General features: G+C 50.2%; 3 protein-coding genes across 4 annotated transcripts; 1 reads left to right on the top strand and 2 right to left on the bottom strand.

Moving 5' to 3' along the window:
* Positions 1-912: 912 nt before the first annotated feature.
* Positions 913-3,652, bottom strand: PV06_06214. Of its 2 annotated transcripts, XM_016407304.1 has the most exons (5): positions 3,428-3,652; positions 2,460-2,690; positions 2,276-2,409; positions 1,439-2,210; positions 913-1,379 (listed from the first exon to the last, which is right to left on the bottom strand). In XM_016407304.1, the coding sequence occupies exons 2-5, from the start codon at positions 2,575-2,577 to the stop codon at positions 1,357-1,359; spliced, it is 1,047 nt and encodes a 348-aa protein (XP_016262908.1). In that variant the 5' UTR covers positions 2,578-2,690; positions 3,428-3,652; the 3' UTR covers positions 913-1,356. The 2 variants fall into 2 exon arrangements, with proteins under 2 accessions (XP_016262908.1, XP_016262907.1); XM_016407303.1 differs by lacking the exon at positions 3,428-3,652 and having other exon boundaries at positions 2,460-2,937.
* A 390-nt stretch (positions 3,653-4,042) lies between these two features.
* PV06_06213 (uncharacterized protein) lies at positions 4,043-8,911 on the bottom strand. Its single transcript, XM_016407302.1, has one exon. The coding sequence runs from the start codon at positions 8,717-8,719 to the stop codon at positions 4,253-4,255; it is 4,467 nt and encodes a 1,488-aa protein (XP_016262906.1). The 5' UTR covers positions 8,720-8,911; the 3' UTR covers positions 4,043-4,252.
* A 297-nt stretch (positions 8,912-9,208) lies between these two features.
* On the top strand, positions 9,209-12,847 carry PV06_06212 (uncharacterized protein; the record flags this gene model as incomplete). Its single annotated transcript, XM_016407301.1, has 1 exon — positions 9,209-12,847. One exon carries the CDS (start codon positions 9,209-9,211, stop codon positions 12,845-12,847), a length of 3,639 nt encoding a protein of 1,212 aa, XP_016262905.1.
* Positions 12,848-12,920: the final 73 nt, after the last annotated feature.

Below are 12,920 nucleotides of genomic sequence, written 5' to 3'. Positions count from 1 at the left end.
AAGCGGCGCAGACGAATTCGCTGTGGCTGAAACCCAACACATCGATTTCCTGTACAGTTGTCCATCTCCATCTTCCGCTTCTCTGGGCCACCTGACCAAATGACTGTCGAGATCTCGATACGAATCGGTGCCACACCTCAGATCCAGTATTTGTCTTGAGTGAGGAATCATGCTTTCTTGGGAGTATACGCAACAACTATTCAGATGACGCATTTTCTAAGACTAATGCTCCCACAAAACCATCTCTTGTGACCGGCGTTTGTAGTAGCCGGTCAGTGACATGACTTGCAGCGACGAGGACATCGTCCATCTGTAGTAAGAATCGCTGGACTCTGGACATTGCTTCAGCAATTACTTTCTGAAAAAGACCATCGACGAAATACAACTTGAAATCTTCTCAGATCTACTTTGTACTCGTACTACTGTATAGAGCACTCCGGACAATCTCCAAAAAGAAAACAGTCAGCTGCTGATTGCACGGGTGGTGTATGTACTTACTGCATGCATCTATTAATAGAGCCTTCTTACCAAGTACCGTATTATTGTTTAGCTGCATGAGGGCCATGTGCCTGATCGATCATCCATCAATTCTCGCCTAATAATCCCCCCCCCCGGATATACCTTTTACATACTCGTTAAGCCATACAACGGGCAACTTTGTATGGAGAAACTGCAAATGATCTACAAGGTAAAGGTAACATATACGTAGGTACCTTTGGTTGACGCGCAATCGCACCGCAAAGGTACCGCCAGAGGTGGTGACTGTATTACTCCTACTTCGGACGTTCGTAGACACGTACATACACACACACACACACGACGTACGTGGATTTTCGTCATATCACGACCAAATACTCCGTCATGCTCACCACGAAGGAGGAGTTTCAAGAGATATTCAGCCACAGGTCCACGTACACTCAAAAAACTCTGCTTCCATTATTTCATTATGGCTATCAACTGACTACAGTACTAAACAAACCTGACTCGTGTTCCTTTGTTCGCGTGTATCCTTTTGTTCCTTCTTCTACTCTCCATCGCGCAAATCGACTCTTGTATGCTGGTCTTGATCTTGGAATCGCTGACTTGCTTGGAAGTGAGAGAGAAAAGATCGCGGTACAAGTCCACGTGAGGAAATGGTTCACCAACTCTCACACACTCCGGTCCCAAAAACTCAGTCTCAAATCGTACATGTCTCAATTACCTATTGCGCAATGACGAATGCACACCTGCCTGCGCCATCCAATGTTCAGCTGGGTATTTGCCTCTCCGATTAACATCATCTCTTCAGCATTCATCCAAGCGTCAACTGTAATTTTCCCGACGGGAACGACAAAGGGTCGCCATCGATGTTTTCATTTAGGCAGGGACTTGATGTTGGCCTGGTAATGACGTTAGCACATCCGGTTTGTCTCAATGTCACGGCTTGTAATGGACTCACCATTTGTACCGGCATGGTGCTCCTCCTCCGCTTCCTCTTCTTCCTCCTCGTCGTCCTCCTCTTGCTCATACTCTCCATGCTGACCAGCAGGAACCCAGCTATCGCGATCATCCTTCATTGGTTGATCTTGACTGGCCAGGTCCACGCCACCTTCGCGCTTGGCAGAGTTCTTTCTTCTCTGGCTCAGGTTTCGGGAACGAGTGGAAAGCTTCGGCTTGACTTGAGCTCGTGACGTGACCCAGTTTGTCAGGGCGTCTTCGCAATCCTGGATGATGGCCTTGGAAGCCTCGTAACCATCATAGGCTTGACGGGTCTCGCCAGGAGTAACAGGGGTGTCGTCAACCAATTCAAGCAAATGTTTTCCGTATCCAGCAATGATGGCCACCTTTTCACAGTGTTCACGGATAGCATCGAATTGGTAAGTGAAGGCAGCCTTGAGCTTTTCGCGAGTGATGTTGGAAAGCTGGGCCTCAGCGACGAGCGACTCGGCTTCGGCGCGGACGAGTTCCTGCTCGAGGACCACAATGCGGGGACTGTTGGGTTCTTTGTACTTGAGTTGCGCAATTTGATCGGTGATCTTCTGCTTGCGGTCTCGGGAAGGCTGGACGGAAGCCTCGATATTACGAATGGACTTGATGGTCACGCGGTATTGGTCATATCGGTCGACGAATTGGTCTTCCAGTTCGCCCATTTCGTAGATGAGGACGCCGAGCTTGTCAGTGACATCGCTAACATCCTCGTCGCAGCCTTCACCCCACAAGGAAAGTTGTTGCTGAGCAAGCAATCAGTACGAGGGTTCTATGCGTGAGGGTGTGGATCTTGGAAGGGGAAACTTACAGCAACTTCCATTCGTTCTCTCCCTACAAGCTCCATGCTGCGCATGACGTTCTTCTCCATCTTGACGAGCTGTGAGAGCTTCTTGGCGAGATCTGGGCCAAAGGCACCAGCGGTTCCTTTCCTAAAAGCATGTCCTATTGCGGGTGTCAGACCAGGTTGTGCGACAAGTAGTGGCCAGACATACCAAAGTTTCCTCGACCGAACAGGCGGCCGCTCTTTGTGGAGGACGGTGGCGGCGGAGGATTCTCAATCTGAGAAGCTGTAGGAGCGCGAGACTGGCGCATAGAGTATGTGCGATGCATCGTGAGAGGATGTAGTGGTGCGGTAAGATGGTGTAGTGAGAGGAGGCGGGGCTCGTACTCGGGTCAATTGAGCAGAGCAGAGCACAGTTTCAGGTTTGAGGTTGCAAGGAAGTCTGAGTGCGCAAGACACAGTGTTAGCGTGGGAGCTTGAGGCGTTGCTGTAGGCTCGTAACAGTAGCAACGGTGATAGGAGTGTAGGGATGAAAAAGAAACGAAGGGGATAATAGACTTGGAAATGACGGCAACCAAGGTGTGAGACAGATTGTGAGGTGAAGGACGAAGGTGGCCGCAGTGGTTTGCTTGTGTGGATTGATGACGTGCCGGATGGATGCGGGAGACAAAGCACAGGGCACCCCATAGGCTCACTAGGCGGCACCACAAGCGATAAGGGAGCTGGTTGGCACCTGGATCATTGCTTGTAGAACGGGTCTAGTGAGCCTAGTAGGTTTAACGTTCCCCTGGTCAAGGCCCCGACCCAGCTTAGAGATGCGTCCCCAGCCACAGCCCCGGTCGACGTCCATGCACCACGCAGGCCCAGCTGCCTCGGAGCTTGCTAGCATCTCACATGCGCGCGCGCTGCATATTTCCAGCTGCTAGTGGCCCCCGTCATCCGTCCAATTGACTCTGGGCATGTGCTTCAATAAATAATGCACATGGTGTGTACAAAATATTGAGCTGTCAATAATGATGGTGTCTCATCAGGCCGGTTAATGATGCTGATATTTGGTACAAGGACTCCGGAGGGCGATAAGATGGGGCCGCCCACACAGCAACGTCATTGACAAGGCCCACCATCAGACACACAACAGTACTGTACATGGGACTCATGGCAAAAGGAAGCTCGACTTACCAGACTGGAAATGTGACGTGGAAGAGGGTTGCAAAGAGTTGGGAAGAATTGGGTGAATCTTAATGGGCGCAGGTACACAAAAGATAAAGTCGGGCTAGAGAAGCTTGAAGCTGTACAATAGTAGCTAGGTAGGGATGTAAAAGTGATGTGTTTTCCAGGGCTCTTCTTGGCTCGTGTCGTACTCGTAGTAGCTTCGTGCTTTGTAGATTGTAATGATGAATTACAACAGTTCCAGGAAAATATGGATGGGCACAATGCTGGCTTAATAACTGCTCGCGATGCAGGGGACAAGTTGGTGGCATTGACCCAAAGTGGCTTGAAGCTCGTCGTCGAAGCAACAAGCCGCTCACGTCATCGACACACCCAAGTCTGGGCAGGTTCTGGTTACCAACTCACCTGGTGTTGGGTATCACCAAGAAACATAGTATAGAAGCCCCAGTTAACACAAACTCAATATTCCATTTAGATCCATTAATTTTTCAAGTCATGAGTCTGATGTAATATTGTACAAGTACGACTTTCGGGTCGTCGAAGTCTGGAGAAGCGGCGCGGACTGTGCACGTCTTGTTGCACAGCCTCCCGCTGGAATTCTACCGACGTTGTACAGTAAATCATGAGCAGGCATGACCTAGATACTATACTATCCTACACAGTGATATCAATCTTGACCCTGTACTCGTGCTTATCCGTAGCTGAACTTAAATTGTATTGTTAATCTTCCCACATCATTGTCATGACGATCAGGGGTTCGATCTCCCGTCAACCTTGCACCCCAACGAGCATTCAACATCTTAGCATCTTGAGCCTCGGCCTGAGCGCACCTTTTCACACATCGTCGTCGTTGCTCGTGGCACCTTGCTCTAGACTTTCTTTCGCCCTTCTTGTCTGCCATGCAAGTTGTTGCGACCTTCCCCCGAATCTTCTGTCGTGAGGCCCAATTTTGCGCCTGCGCTTGACCATCTGGACACTTCCTGAAGCCCCCAGTCGTCTGCTTGACGTTTCTGAAGTCCTGCTACCCTGTCGCGATCGAGACCTATCACTATCTGTCTCTGCAGCATGCCTCGTATTCCTGGTTTTCGAGCTTGTCCGGCGCGTCAACGACGTTGGGCGAGAAGTCCTAGAACCCTTACGCCTTGTAGGCAGATTCTGGTTGGGGTCAGATTCCAATGCTTCATCTGAAGGCTCCTCAACCTCTTCACCACCGTCAGATACCTGGCCGCTGGCCACGTAATTGGAGTATTCCGAATCGTCTGTCTCTAAAATTTCAGATACTTCCCTGGTGTCGTCCGATGAGCTGGTTCCAGCTCCAACAGACTTGGTCGAGTTCCTAGGGGAGTCTTCAACAGGCCGTTTGCGTTTGGGATGGCGTGACAATAGTGGTGATTGACTCCTTTCCGCGCTGCTTCGGTGATTCAACTGTTCCACTGTTATCGTCTTCGCTTCGGTCGTCCTCACAATGCGTTCAGATGCCAATGGGATGGCTCTTCTAGGGTTCGCTGGTCTCTGGCCGGGTTCCCAGAAATGCTTGGTGACAGATTCTGGGTAATTGTAGTTGTATAGAAGTTCCTCGCCCGGCTCGATGGGGCGTCTGGCAAACAGTCCCAACCGAACCACTCCATTGCACCACAGCATTTTCGGTTCGACATTGATATGTTTGTCAAGCTGCGAGTTGTTCATGAACCTCATTTTGTTCCCATAATTGGAAGCGTCGATCTCCTGGGTGAGATTTATTTTGAAAAGATATTCTTGCCTCAGCACAGAGTACATGGCCCCTCGCCTGTCACCTTCGCCGATGTTGATGATCTCGCCAGTATATTCACCAATAAACTCCCCAGCAGGGATGGCCGCCCTGCTGTAGAGGCCATAGCCTTGCACTTGGCTGGGCGCTTTGGTAGTGGGCGCAGGCAGAGCGAGCTGGATGCGATTATTTCTGCAGCGTCCCTTCCTGATCTCATCATTGTACTTGTTATTGGAATCCAGGACTTCCAGGACGCCACATTTGCCGCAGAGGAATGGATCACATTCGCGGTTACTGGCCCAGCATTCACACCGGGTATCTTTGTAGCAGTTTTTGTTTCCTCGCATGGTACATGTACAGCCTCGGAAGCGTCGCTTGCAAGACTCGTCGCATCCGCAGAACCGCTCACAATGAATTTTGCTCTTCGAACAGGCGCAAGCGGAATTGTTGTAACACGGCCCCTCGTGCGAGCAACGCATGAATACTTTTCGGGCATCCAATTGGGCACTCCCGGAGGTGTCAATGTTTGGTGGCGCCTTCTTCTTCTTCTTCTTCTTCTTCTTTGGAGCATGGCTGATACGCTGAGTAGTACTACTGTCGGACACGGTTTCCCCATCTATGCTCGGGTGAGCCTGGCTTGCTATATACCAAACAAGGTACTCAAAAATCATCATGCAACTGACATCTTTCACGATCTGCGCGATGAGGCACGGCCCTCGCTTGTTGTTGAGGTAGAACTGCAACGCTTTGTCAACCACAAGTTTCTGGGAGTGTATTTGAAATGGCTGGAGTTTGAGCTCCGCAATCTTGATATTACGTCTGTTGGCGGTGTCCCAGAAGCAAGCTGAACCGCAGAGCTCTCCATCATCGAGAATATGCCGGCGCTGTGTAACTGGACGGAAGTCTCCACCAGCCGTGCCGTCCGCTTGCCTACCGAGGACCTGCCTCAGGGTTCGCGAATGGTCGACGCAAAAGAGCCCGCATGTGTGTGAGTCAGGGCCATTTCTCTCCCGCATTGGAAGCGACATGAATTTTCGGATGTTGTGGCTTTGCTCCTCATCATTGATGAAAGCCGTCTTATTTTCGGCGGGAACGATGTCTTCGTCAGGGTCCCTAGCCCCAGAGACATCTTCAGCAGGTTCTTCGTATGAACCATGGTCGGGGCATTGATGGCGAAAGCAGATCACACAAAATCCGAGATCCTTATCGCGCTTCGCACTCGGGTCTTCATACCGTGGCTGGATAAGTCCACCCAAGGCTATATGCGAGAGGCTCACCTCGGTAGCTTCATGGAAAGCATATGCTGCTGTTCCAGCAAGCGCCAACGTTTCATCGTCAGGCTTTGGTAGACTGTCGAAGGTTTCTTTGAAGTGCGTCCACCCTCTATCAGGGTCAAGTCCACATGTCCGGCATTTGCTGTTTTGCTCCTTTTTCAACTTGGGAACATCGCCTGTCTCCATGTGACGCTCAGCGTCAAAGTGTACCGCCATGAAGAAGTATAGCACATCAGTGTACTGTATTTTGAGAATCGAGAAGAGATCCTCTGCCCAGGGTTTCCACAGCCAGACTAACTCCTGACAATTTCGCTGGGCCACCAAGCTTTCAAAATTGATGTGCAATCTCAGAGACCGCTCTTCGTATTTCTTCGTCTTATCTGGGTCTTGTATCTCATCCTCTGCATCGTAGGGATGATATTTGGCTGTCCAGAATCCAGGCGAGAGGAAACTCGAGGAAACTCTCCCAATCGCCTTGTACTTTGGCAACGTCGTTCCACCTGTCCAGAATGACACCTCACTAGCTGGAATTAATTGCAACTTCTTGTTCTGAGGTCTGGCTAATGATGTTGACTCTGCTGCATATTCAGATCGTCGTTTCTCCGTGAGAGCGGCAAAAGGGTCAGCTGCATTGACGTCGATCACCGGGCCGCTGTGATTTCTCATGTCAACTGCAGCCTGTCTCAGCTCAGCTTGGACCGATCTCTCTCGGCAAGCGTGGAGGTCTTTTCTCAGATTTTCGATAATGGATTTTATTGTCTCCGATCTGGGTTCAATACGAGCTGATGAATGGGTTGCATTTGAGTCGTCGGATGCAAAACTGTCATCCTCGATCAATGCTGCCGTCATGACCTTCTTCTGAATGTGTTGATTGTCGGCTGGCTGATGTGGCATGTGGTGAAGAGGCGTGGTCTCCTCTTGGCCTGGTCTGCTGTCTAGCCCAATTGCTTCACCGGACATTATATTGGTAGTTGCATCAACTCTTGCTCGTCGGTCTTCCAGTGCTCTGGTCGGTCGCTGAATGCTCGGGGTCGCTTCCTCTACTGCACGTTCTAAGCTTATTTCGGTAGGGCGATTTACCTGGTCCGTCGTGGTTCTACGGGGTGTCGAATCCAAATGCTCTCCTGTGTTTGACAGACCATCGTGTTCGGAATCACCCAATGGGAGGGTAGATGCCTCCGTGGTGGTATATGAGCAGGTCTTACCACTCTCTTCGCAAGGCCGGCAAGGTGTCATTCCGTCACATGGATGGTTCGCCTGGTGGCAATTGACACAAGTGGTAGGTGCAGACCGAGCGCCATCGACATAATGTCCATGGTGAGTCGAAGGTCGTATAGAACTGCCTACGGCCACTGTCGATGGACTTGTATTGTTGTCGGTAGGTGTACGTGGAAGGTCAGGCTTGGCGGAACGAGAATCTCTAGCTGGAGGTTCAACATGGGTCTTCGCGCGTATTGAGGTATCATTGATCGTCTCCGAAAGATTACTTCGTGACGATCTATACACGTTTTTGCTGAAAAGATTTGGATTGCTACGCTTCTGTTGCTCCTGTAGTAGTTGGCTGACGGAGTCCACCAAAGCCGCTCTAACAGTGCGTGGAGGATTTGTAGCTGTCGACCGGATAGGCACACGTCCTATTTCCTCCAGAGATCCTTGCTGTGTAAGGTCAGGATATGTCGGGGTTGCCGAGAAAGCTTGGAGGGCAGTTCTTCCAGAAACCACGCCTTCTGCCATCGTCGTTCTCACATCAACCCCACCTCTGGCCTGTGTTTGCGGTGTTCGGGCAGGTGAATTTAGAACGTCTCTGCGTCCGGGAGAATTTATCTGGCCTCCTGCCGAACTAGTCGGCCGTGATACCACGCGTGTTGTTCCTGTATAGGACTGAGCCACAGTTGGGGATTTGGGTAGGACAGTTTGCCTACTGTCTCTGGTGTGTAGACTGTGCCTGGTTGCGAACGGAGGCTGAAAATGTGACAGACTAGACGAAGAATTTTGTGGCTTATCGTTGGCCCGGCGCCATGGGTTGAATGAATGATCACGTTCGGTATTAGATGTCAAATCCACCAAGCCGGCTTGCTGACTGGATTCTTCATCGTCTGAATCGCTCAAAACAATCGGATCATCCTGGTTTCCATCGCGAGGGGTGGCATTTCGACCGTGATGAAGCGACGAAACTGGCAGTCTCGAAAATATGCCTGGATGTTGGCGGGAAGTGCTATTTTCTTGCTCAGTGGAACCGGGCCGTGTTGCTGTAGATTTGCGATAAAAACCACTCATCATGATGGTGGCTGAGATTCCGTGCAATGATCTGTCAAGTACGCGTTGGCGGTGTTGAGAGACGCGACCGAAGGAGGTCACGGTGCGCCAAATGACCTATTGCCTGGATTTTGGCAATTCTCATAACAGCGGCGTAGAGAATGTGAATTCGAGGAACAGCTGAAGGGAATGTTGGCTGAGAAGATGCTGCTGCTGTGGTCACCTGCAGTCACTGTCAATTGCTGCACGAGTTGCCGACTTGTTGAGCGGAAAGTGCAAAGCCCAATGATTCGACGCTGATTGGCGCCGCTGCCCACCGTACAAAGATAACAGAGGTCAACATGTGTCTTGGCACTGTTCAGCCTTGGCCATTCAATCAACCTCTTCCAAGTCCAGTGATTAAACTGCCCTACCTAGATAGTGTACTTGAATCCTATATTTTGCGACAATGTCTATATAGACTGACTGACCTCCTTGGACTTCGCGGGAATTTCTTTCGTGGTGACTTCCTCAATGCCATGTTCAATCCACGTAGGCTTCTCAGAATACTCTCAAAATTACGTACCGCTAAAATTTTTGCAGACTCAAGCCTCATGTCTTCCTGTCAGTGCCCTGCACACTCTCAGAGTTGGCGAATATCGAATTCTTTTTGCCGGGGCTGGACCCCATTTTGAGGTTTTAGGACAGGACGGACGTAGGCTTCTTTTTTCCCAGGTTTTCAAAGCCCAGGCTCTCCACGGCATCCGAACGCATGGTGATGTCTTGATGGTGAGCAACAACCATGTCCTCAACATTCTTTTCTGGGGCGGCAAATTGGTGCGGCTGGGCAGGTTGACGATATCCAATGATGAGGCTATGCGTCTCCATCTTCAGTTATCAAATGAAGTTGACGTGGGAGACTGGATTCTCGATGCTGTTTTCGACGACTCGAGTATATTCATGCTTACAGCGCATAATGTACTTATGACCTTTATTATGGCCATTGATGCACATAAACTCAATATAGATCGGAATGACTTTCGGAGAATTCGTGGCCCAGGTTCTTTCCTCTACTCAGGCGACCTGCGTGTTGCTGATTCGAACCTGCTCATCGTCGCTGCGGGAACAGTGTTTGGCGAGATCCTGGTTTGGACATGCTCCAGGAAGGATAGCGACCAGCCAGAATGGAATACCTCTGCAAAGCATGCATTTACTGGGCACAAAGGCTCTGTTTTTGGCGTTGCAATATCCCCAAAAATCGTTCTAGGCGACAGACCAACTCGCTTGCTTGCAAGTTGTAGTGATGACCGCACGGTTCGAGTGTGGGATATTGGGGACCATGGGAAGCTCTCCTCAGAGCCCGAAGGCCGTATCATCTCCACGGAGACTGGCTTTGGAACGGTCAGCAACGGCGAAAAGTCAGAGGTGGCATCTGCATGGGGCCATGCATCCCGTATCTGGGGCGTTCACTTTGTTCCCCTGATGGAGAACATGGGCAACCCCAAGATTTTGCTGCTGTCGAGAGGAGAAGATACCGTATGTCAGCTCTGGTCTCTTGAGCTTACGCCGGAAGAAGGCATGAAATTATTACCCCTAAGCAGTGATCGGTACCATTCGGGGAAGAATGCATGGTCAATGTGCCTGGGTACTGACGATCGAGGCTCGGTGGTCTTTACTGGTGGTGCTGATGGTCAAATCGTATCGAGACAGCTCACCCTACTTAACGCCACTAAACACCATCCGCCGAAATTATCAACGCCGGCTAAGGAGCTGACAGGGTCATCTAAGGCTCTAAAGCAGTATCTCCCTTTCAGAGAGAGCATGTGCTTTGCAAGCACTGATGCAGGGGATGTCTACAGCATAATTATTGAGAGCGGCGAACTGAAATGTACACATCTCTACAACAGTCCCACCCGGTGTAGCATCATGATGTGCCGAGCTGACACACTTGGGGTTGCTCTGGTAGCTCAACAACGAGATGGTCTATTTGCATTGACGGCCGACAAAGACAGCCTTTTGCTGCCCATTTCATTACCTAACAAACTCAGCATTGTGTGGTTGCAGGTCGCTTGCACTCATCGAAGGCATGCGGGTCCTACCTGCGTCGTTGCTGCCTTGGTGAACAATGAGGCAATGATTATCTGGTTGGAAAGAGAAGGAAGCTCATTTCGAGGCCAGCACACCCCGCTCCAGCTTCCAGAATCATTTGTTGTGGCAGCTTGCTGTTACTACGAGCCAGGCGAAACGTTGCTACTGGGCTCCCGTGCCGGTGCGCTCGCTGTATATACCAGCGTGACCACCAACTCTAGCATAGCAGAAGCATCCTTGTGCTTGAGACACGCTCATGGTACAGACTGTGTAAGCTCGATCAGAGTCTTTGAAGCTCCGAGTTGGGACGTGGCTTCTACAAACGAGGTGTACTTCCTGACGACAGGCCGCGATGGTACTTATGCTGTCCATCGACTGATTCTTCCTCAAGGAGCCTTTTCAACGGTTCACGTATCAAAGCCCCCTATTGGGCCATATATTGATGGATCATACTTGCTTCCTTCTGAAGAGCTATTGGGCACACGTTCGCATGATTTGATGCTCTACGGGTTCCGCTCGACCTCTTTCATCGTTTGGAATGAAACCCGACAGTCAACGTTTCTTTCAGTTGAATGCGGCGGGGCACATCGGAGTTGGGCATATTACGATCCAATTTTGTCGAACAGCGTGATGCCGCAACAGGACGGTATTCAAGCCAACGTCGGGACAGCATCCTTCATCTGGCATCAAGCTGGCAGATTCAATTGGCATATGAGGCATGGACGAGATCATACAGTAATAAGAACTGGTGGCCACGGCCGAGAAATCAAAGCAGTGACTCGCAGCCCAAAGCTTGTTCAAGGGGGTGCTCTGATTGCCACGGGAGCCGAGGACACGAATATACAATTATTCCTGGTTTCTGTTAGGCAGAAAACGCCCACGGCATCTCTTACAGCTCAAGAAGGCATTATTCGACCTGACAATGCTCTCGACAACACCGCTTTTCGTAGCATAGCGACCTTGAGGGGACACAATACAGGGCTGCAACACCTTCTGTTCGCTCCTTCGGGAGACTATCTCTTCAGCAGTGCTGGTCGTGAAGAGTTCTTAGTTTGGAAGCTCACCCTCGACGTACCTTGCATCGAGGTTGGGACAATTCTCTGGGATGTTATGCCCAAAGAAGATGAGGACTCTGACGCCAGAATCATGGATTTTGATTTACGTTTCAAGAGCACCGAAAAAGGGGTCGGCCAGACGAGGAAGTCTTCCGATCAAGCCTACATCTTAACGCTGGCATATTCGAATGGCAAATCGAAAGTGCTCGAATATACTCCAGCTGTAGCATGCAACCAAGGCACATTTGTGACTTTGCACGAGATCCATTATGGTTCCTTTTGTATCCTGCAAGCGTCTCTGCTGTCATCTCCCTTGCAGATAATTTCAGCTGGGACAAATGGGTTTCTGAACCTCAATCAGCTTGATTTCTTACTCGGGTCAGGTTTTGACGGGGGCACACAAGTTGCACAATCAATCAACACGACCAGGCTCCACCAAATCCATCAAAGCAGTATTCTCTCGATGGACATCATTGCACTCGATACAGCAACTTCTTTCATCGCTACCGGTGGGGATGACAACGCACTTGCCTTTACTCTGCTCTCAAACATTCACCCTTCAACTAGAGGGAATGATGCCACGGGCAAAGCCACTCTGGAGGATCGAGACTTTCGAACAATTGTCATCCCTCGAGCTCACGCTGCGGCCCTCACAGCGCTCAAGATAGTGAATATATCAGGCACAGCACGCCTTTACACTGTCAACATTATCAGCGCTGGAAACGATCAGCGTGTGAAAGCGTGGAAAGTCCAGATCGACTTATCAAAGACTGATAGTACGCCTATGTCTGGCAGACCTCCTACGACGACGTCACAATACGACAGACTGTGCGAGGTAATGCAGGTACAGAGATTAAGTTCGGCGTGGACATCTGTTGCCGATGTAAGCAGCGTCGAAGTTGTATATCAGTATGGAATAGAACAAGAGAACATGGACAGCTTTACCATGGGAGAAATGCCTAGATCGGGCAGCAAGTGCGAGATCATTGTGGTTGGAGTTGGTATGGACTTACTGAGCATCACTTGGTAAACCCTGCTTAGACAATGTTCGTCGCGATCCGAATTTACGTGACTTGTCATCAAACATTACATCTATATATGAT

Source organism: Exophiala oligosperma (assembly GCF_000835515.1).
Source record: "Exophiala oligosperma strain CBS 72588 unplaced genomic scaffold supercont1.5, whole genome shotgun sequence".
Taxonomy (NCBI): Eukaryota; Fungi; Ascomycota; class Eurotiomycetes; order Chaetothyriales; family Herpotrichiellaceae; genus Exophiala; species Exophiala oligosperma.
The sequence above is the reverse complement of the archived record's forward strand: the minus strand, read 5'-3'. Positions and strand labels throughout refer to the sequence as shown.

Bases quoted from the DNA above. Each gene is read 5' to 3' on its own strand.
- PV06_06214 (XM_016407304.1), bottom strand. From the start codon at position 2,577: ATGCATCGCACATACTCTATGCGCCAGTCTCGCGCTCCTACAGCTTCT. The intron at 2,410-2,459 runs GTATGTCTGGCC...CACCCGCAATAG, and splicing joins GTTCGGTCGAGGAAACTTTG to GACATGCTTTTAGGAAAGGA. The intron at 2,211-2,275 runs GTAAGTTTCCCC...TTGCTTGCTCAG, and splicing joins GAGAACGAATGGAAGTTGCT to CAACAACTTTCCTTGTGGGG.
- PV06_06213 (XM_016407302.1), bottom strand. From the start codon at position 8,719: ATGATGAGTGGTTTTTATCGCAAATCTACAGCAACACGGCCCGGTTCC.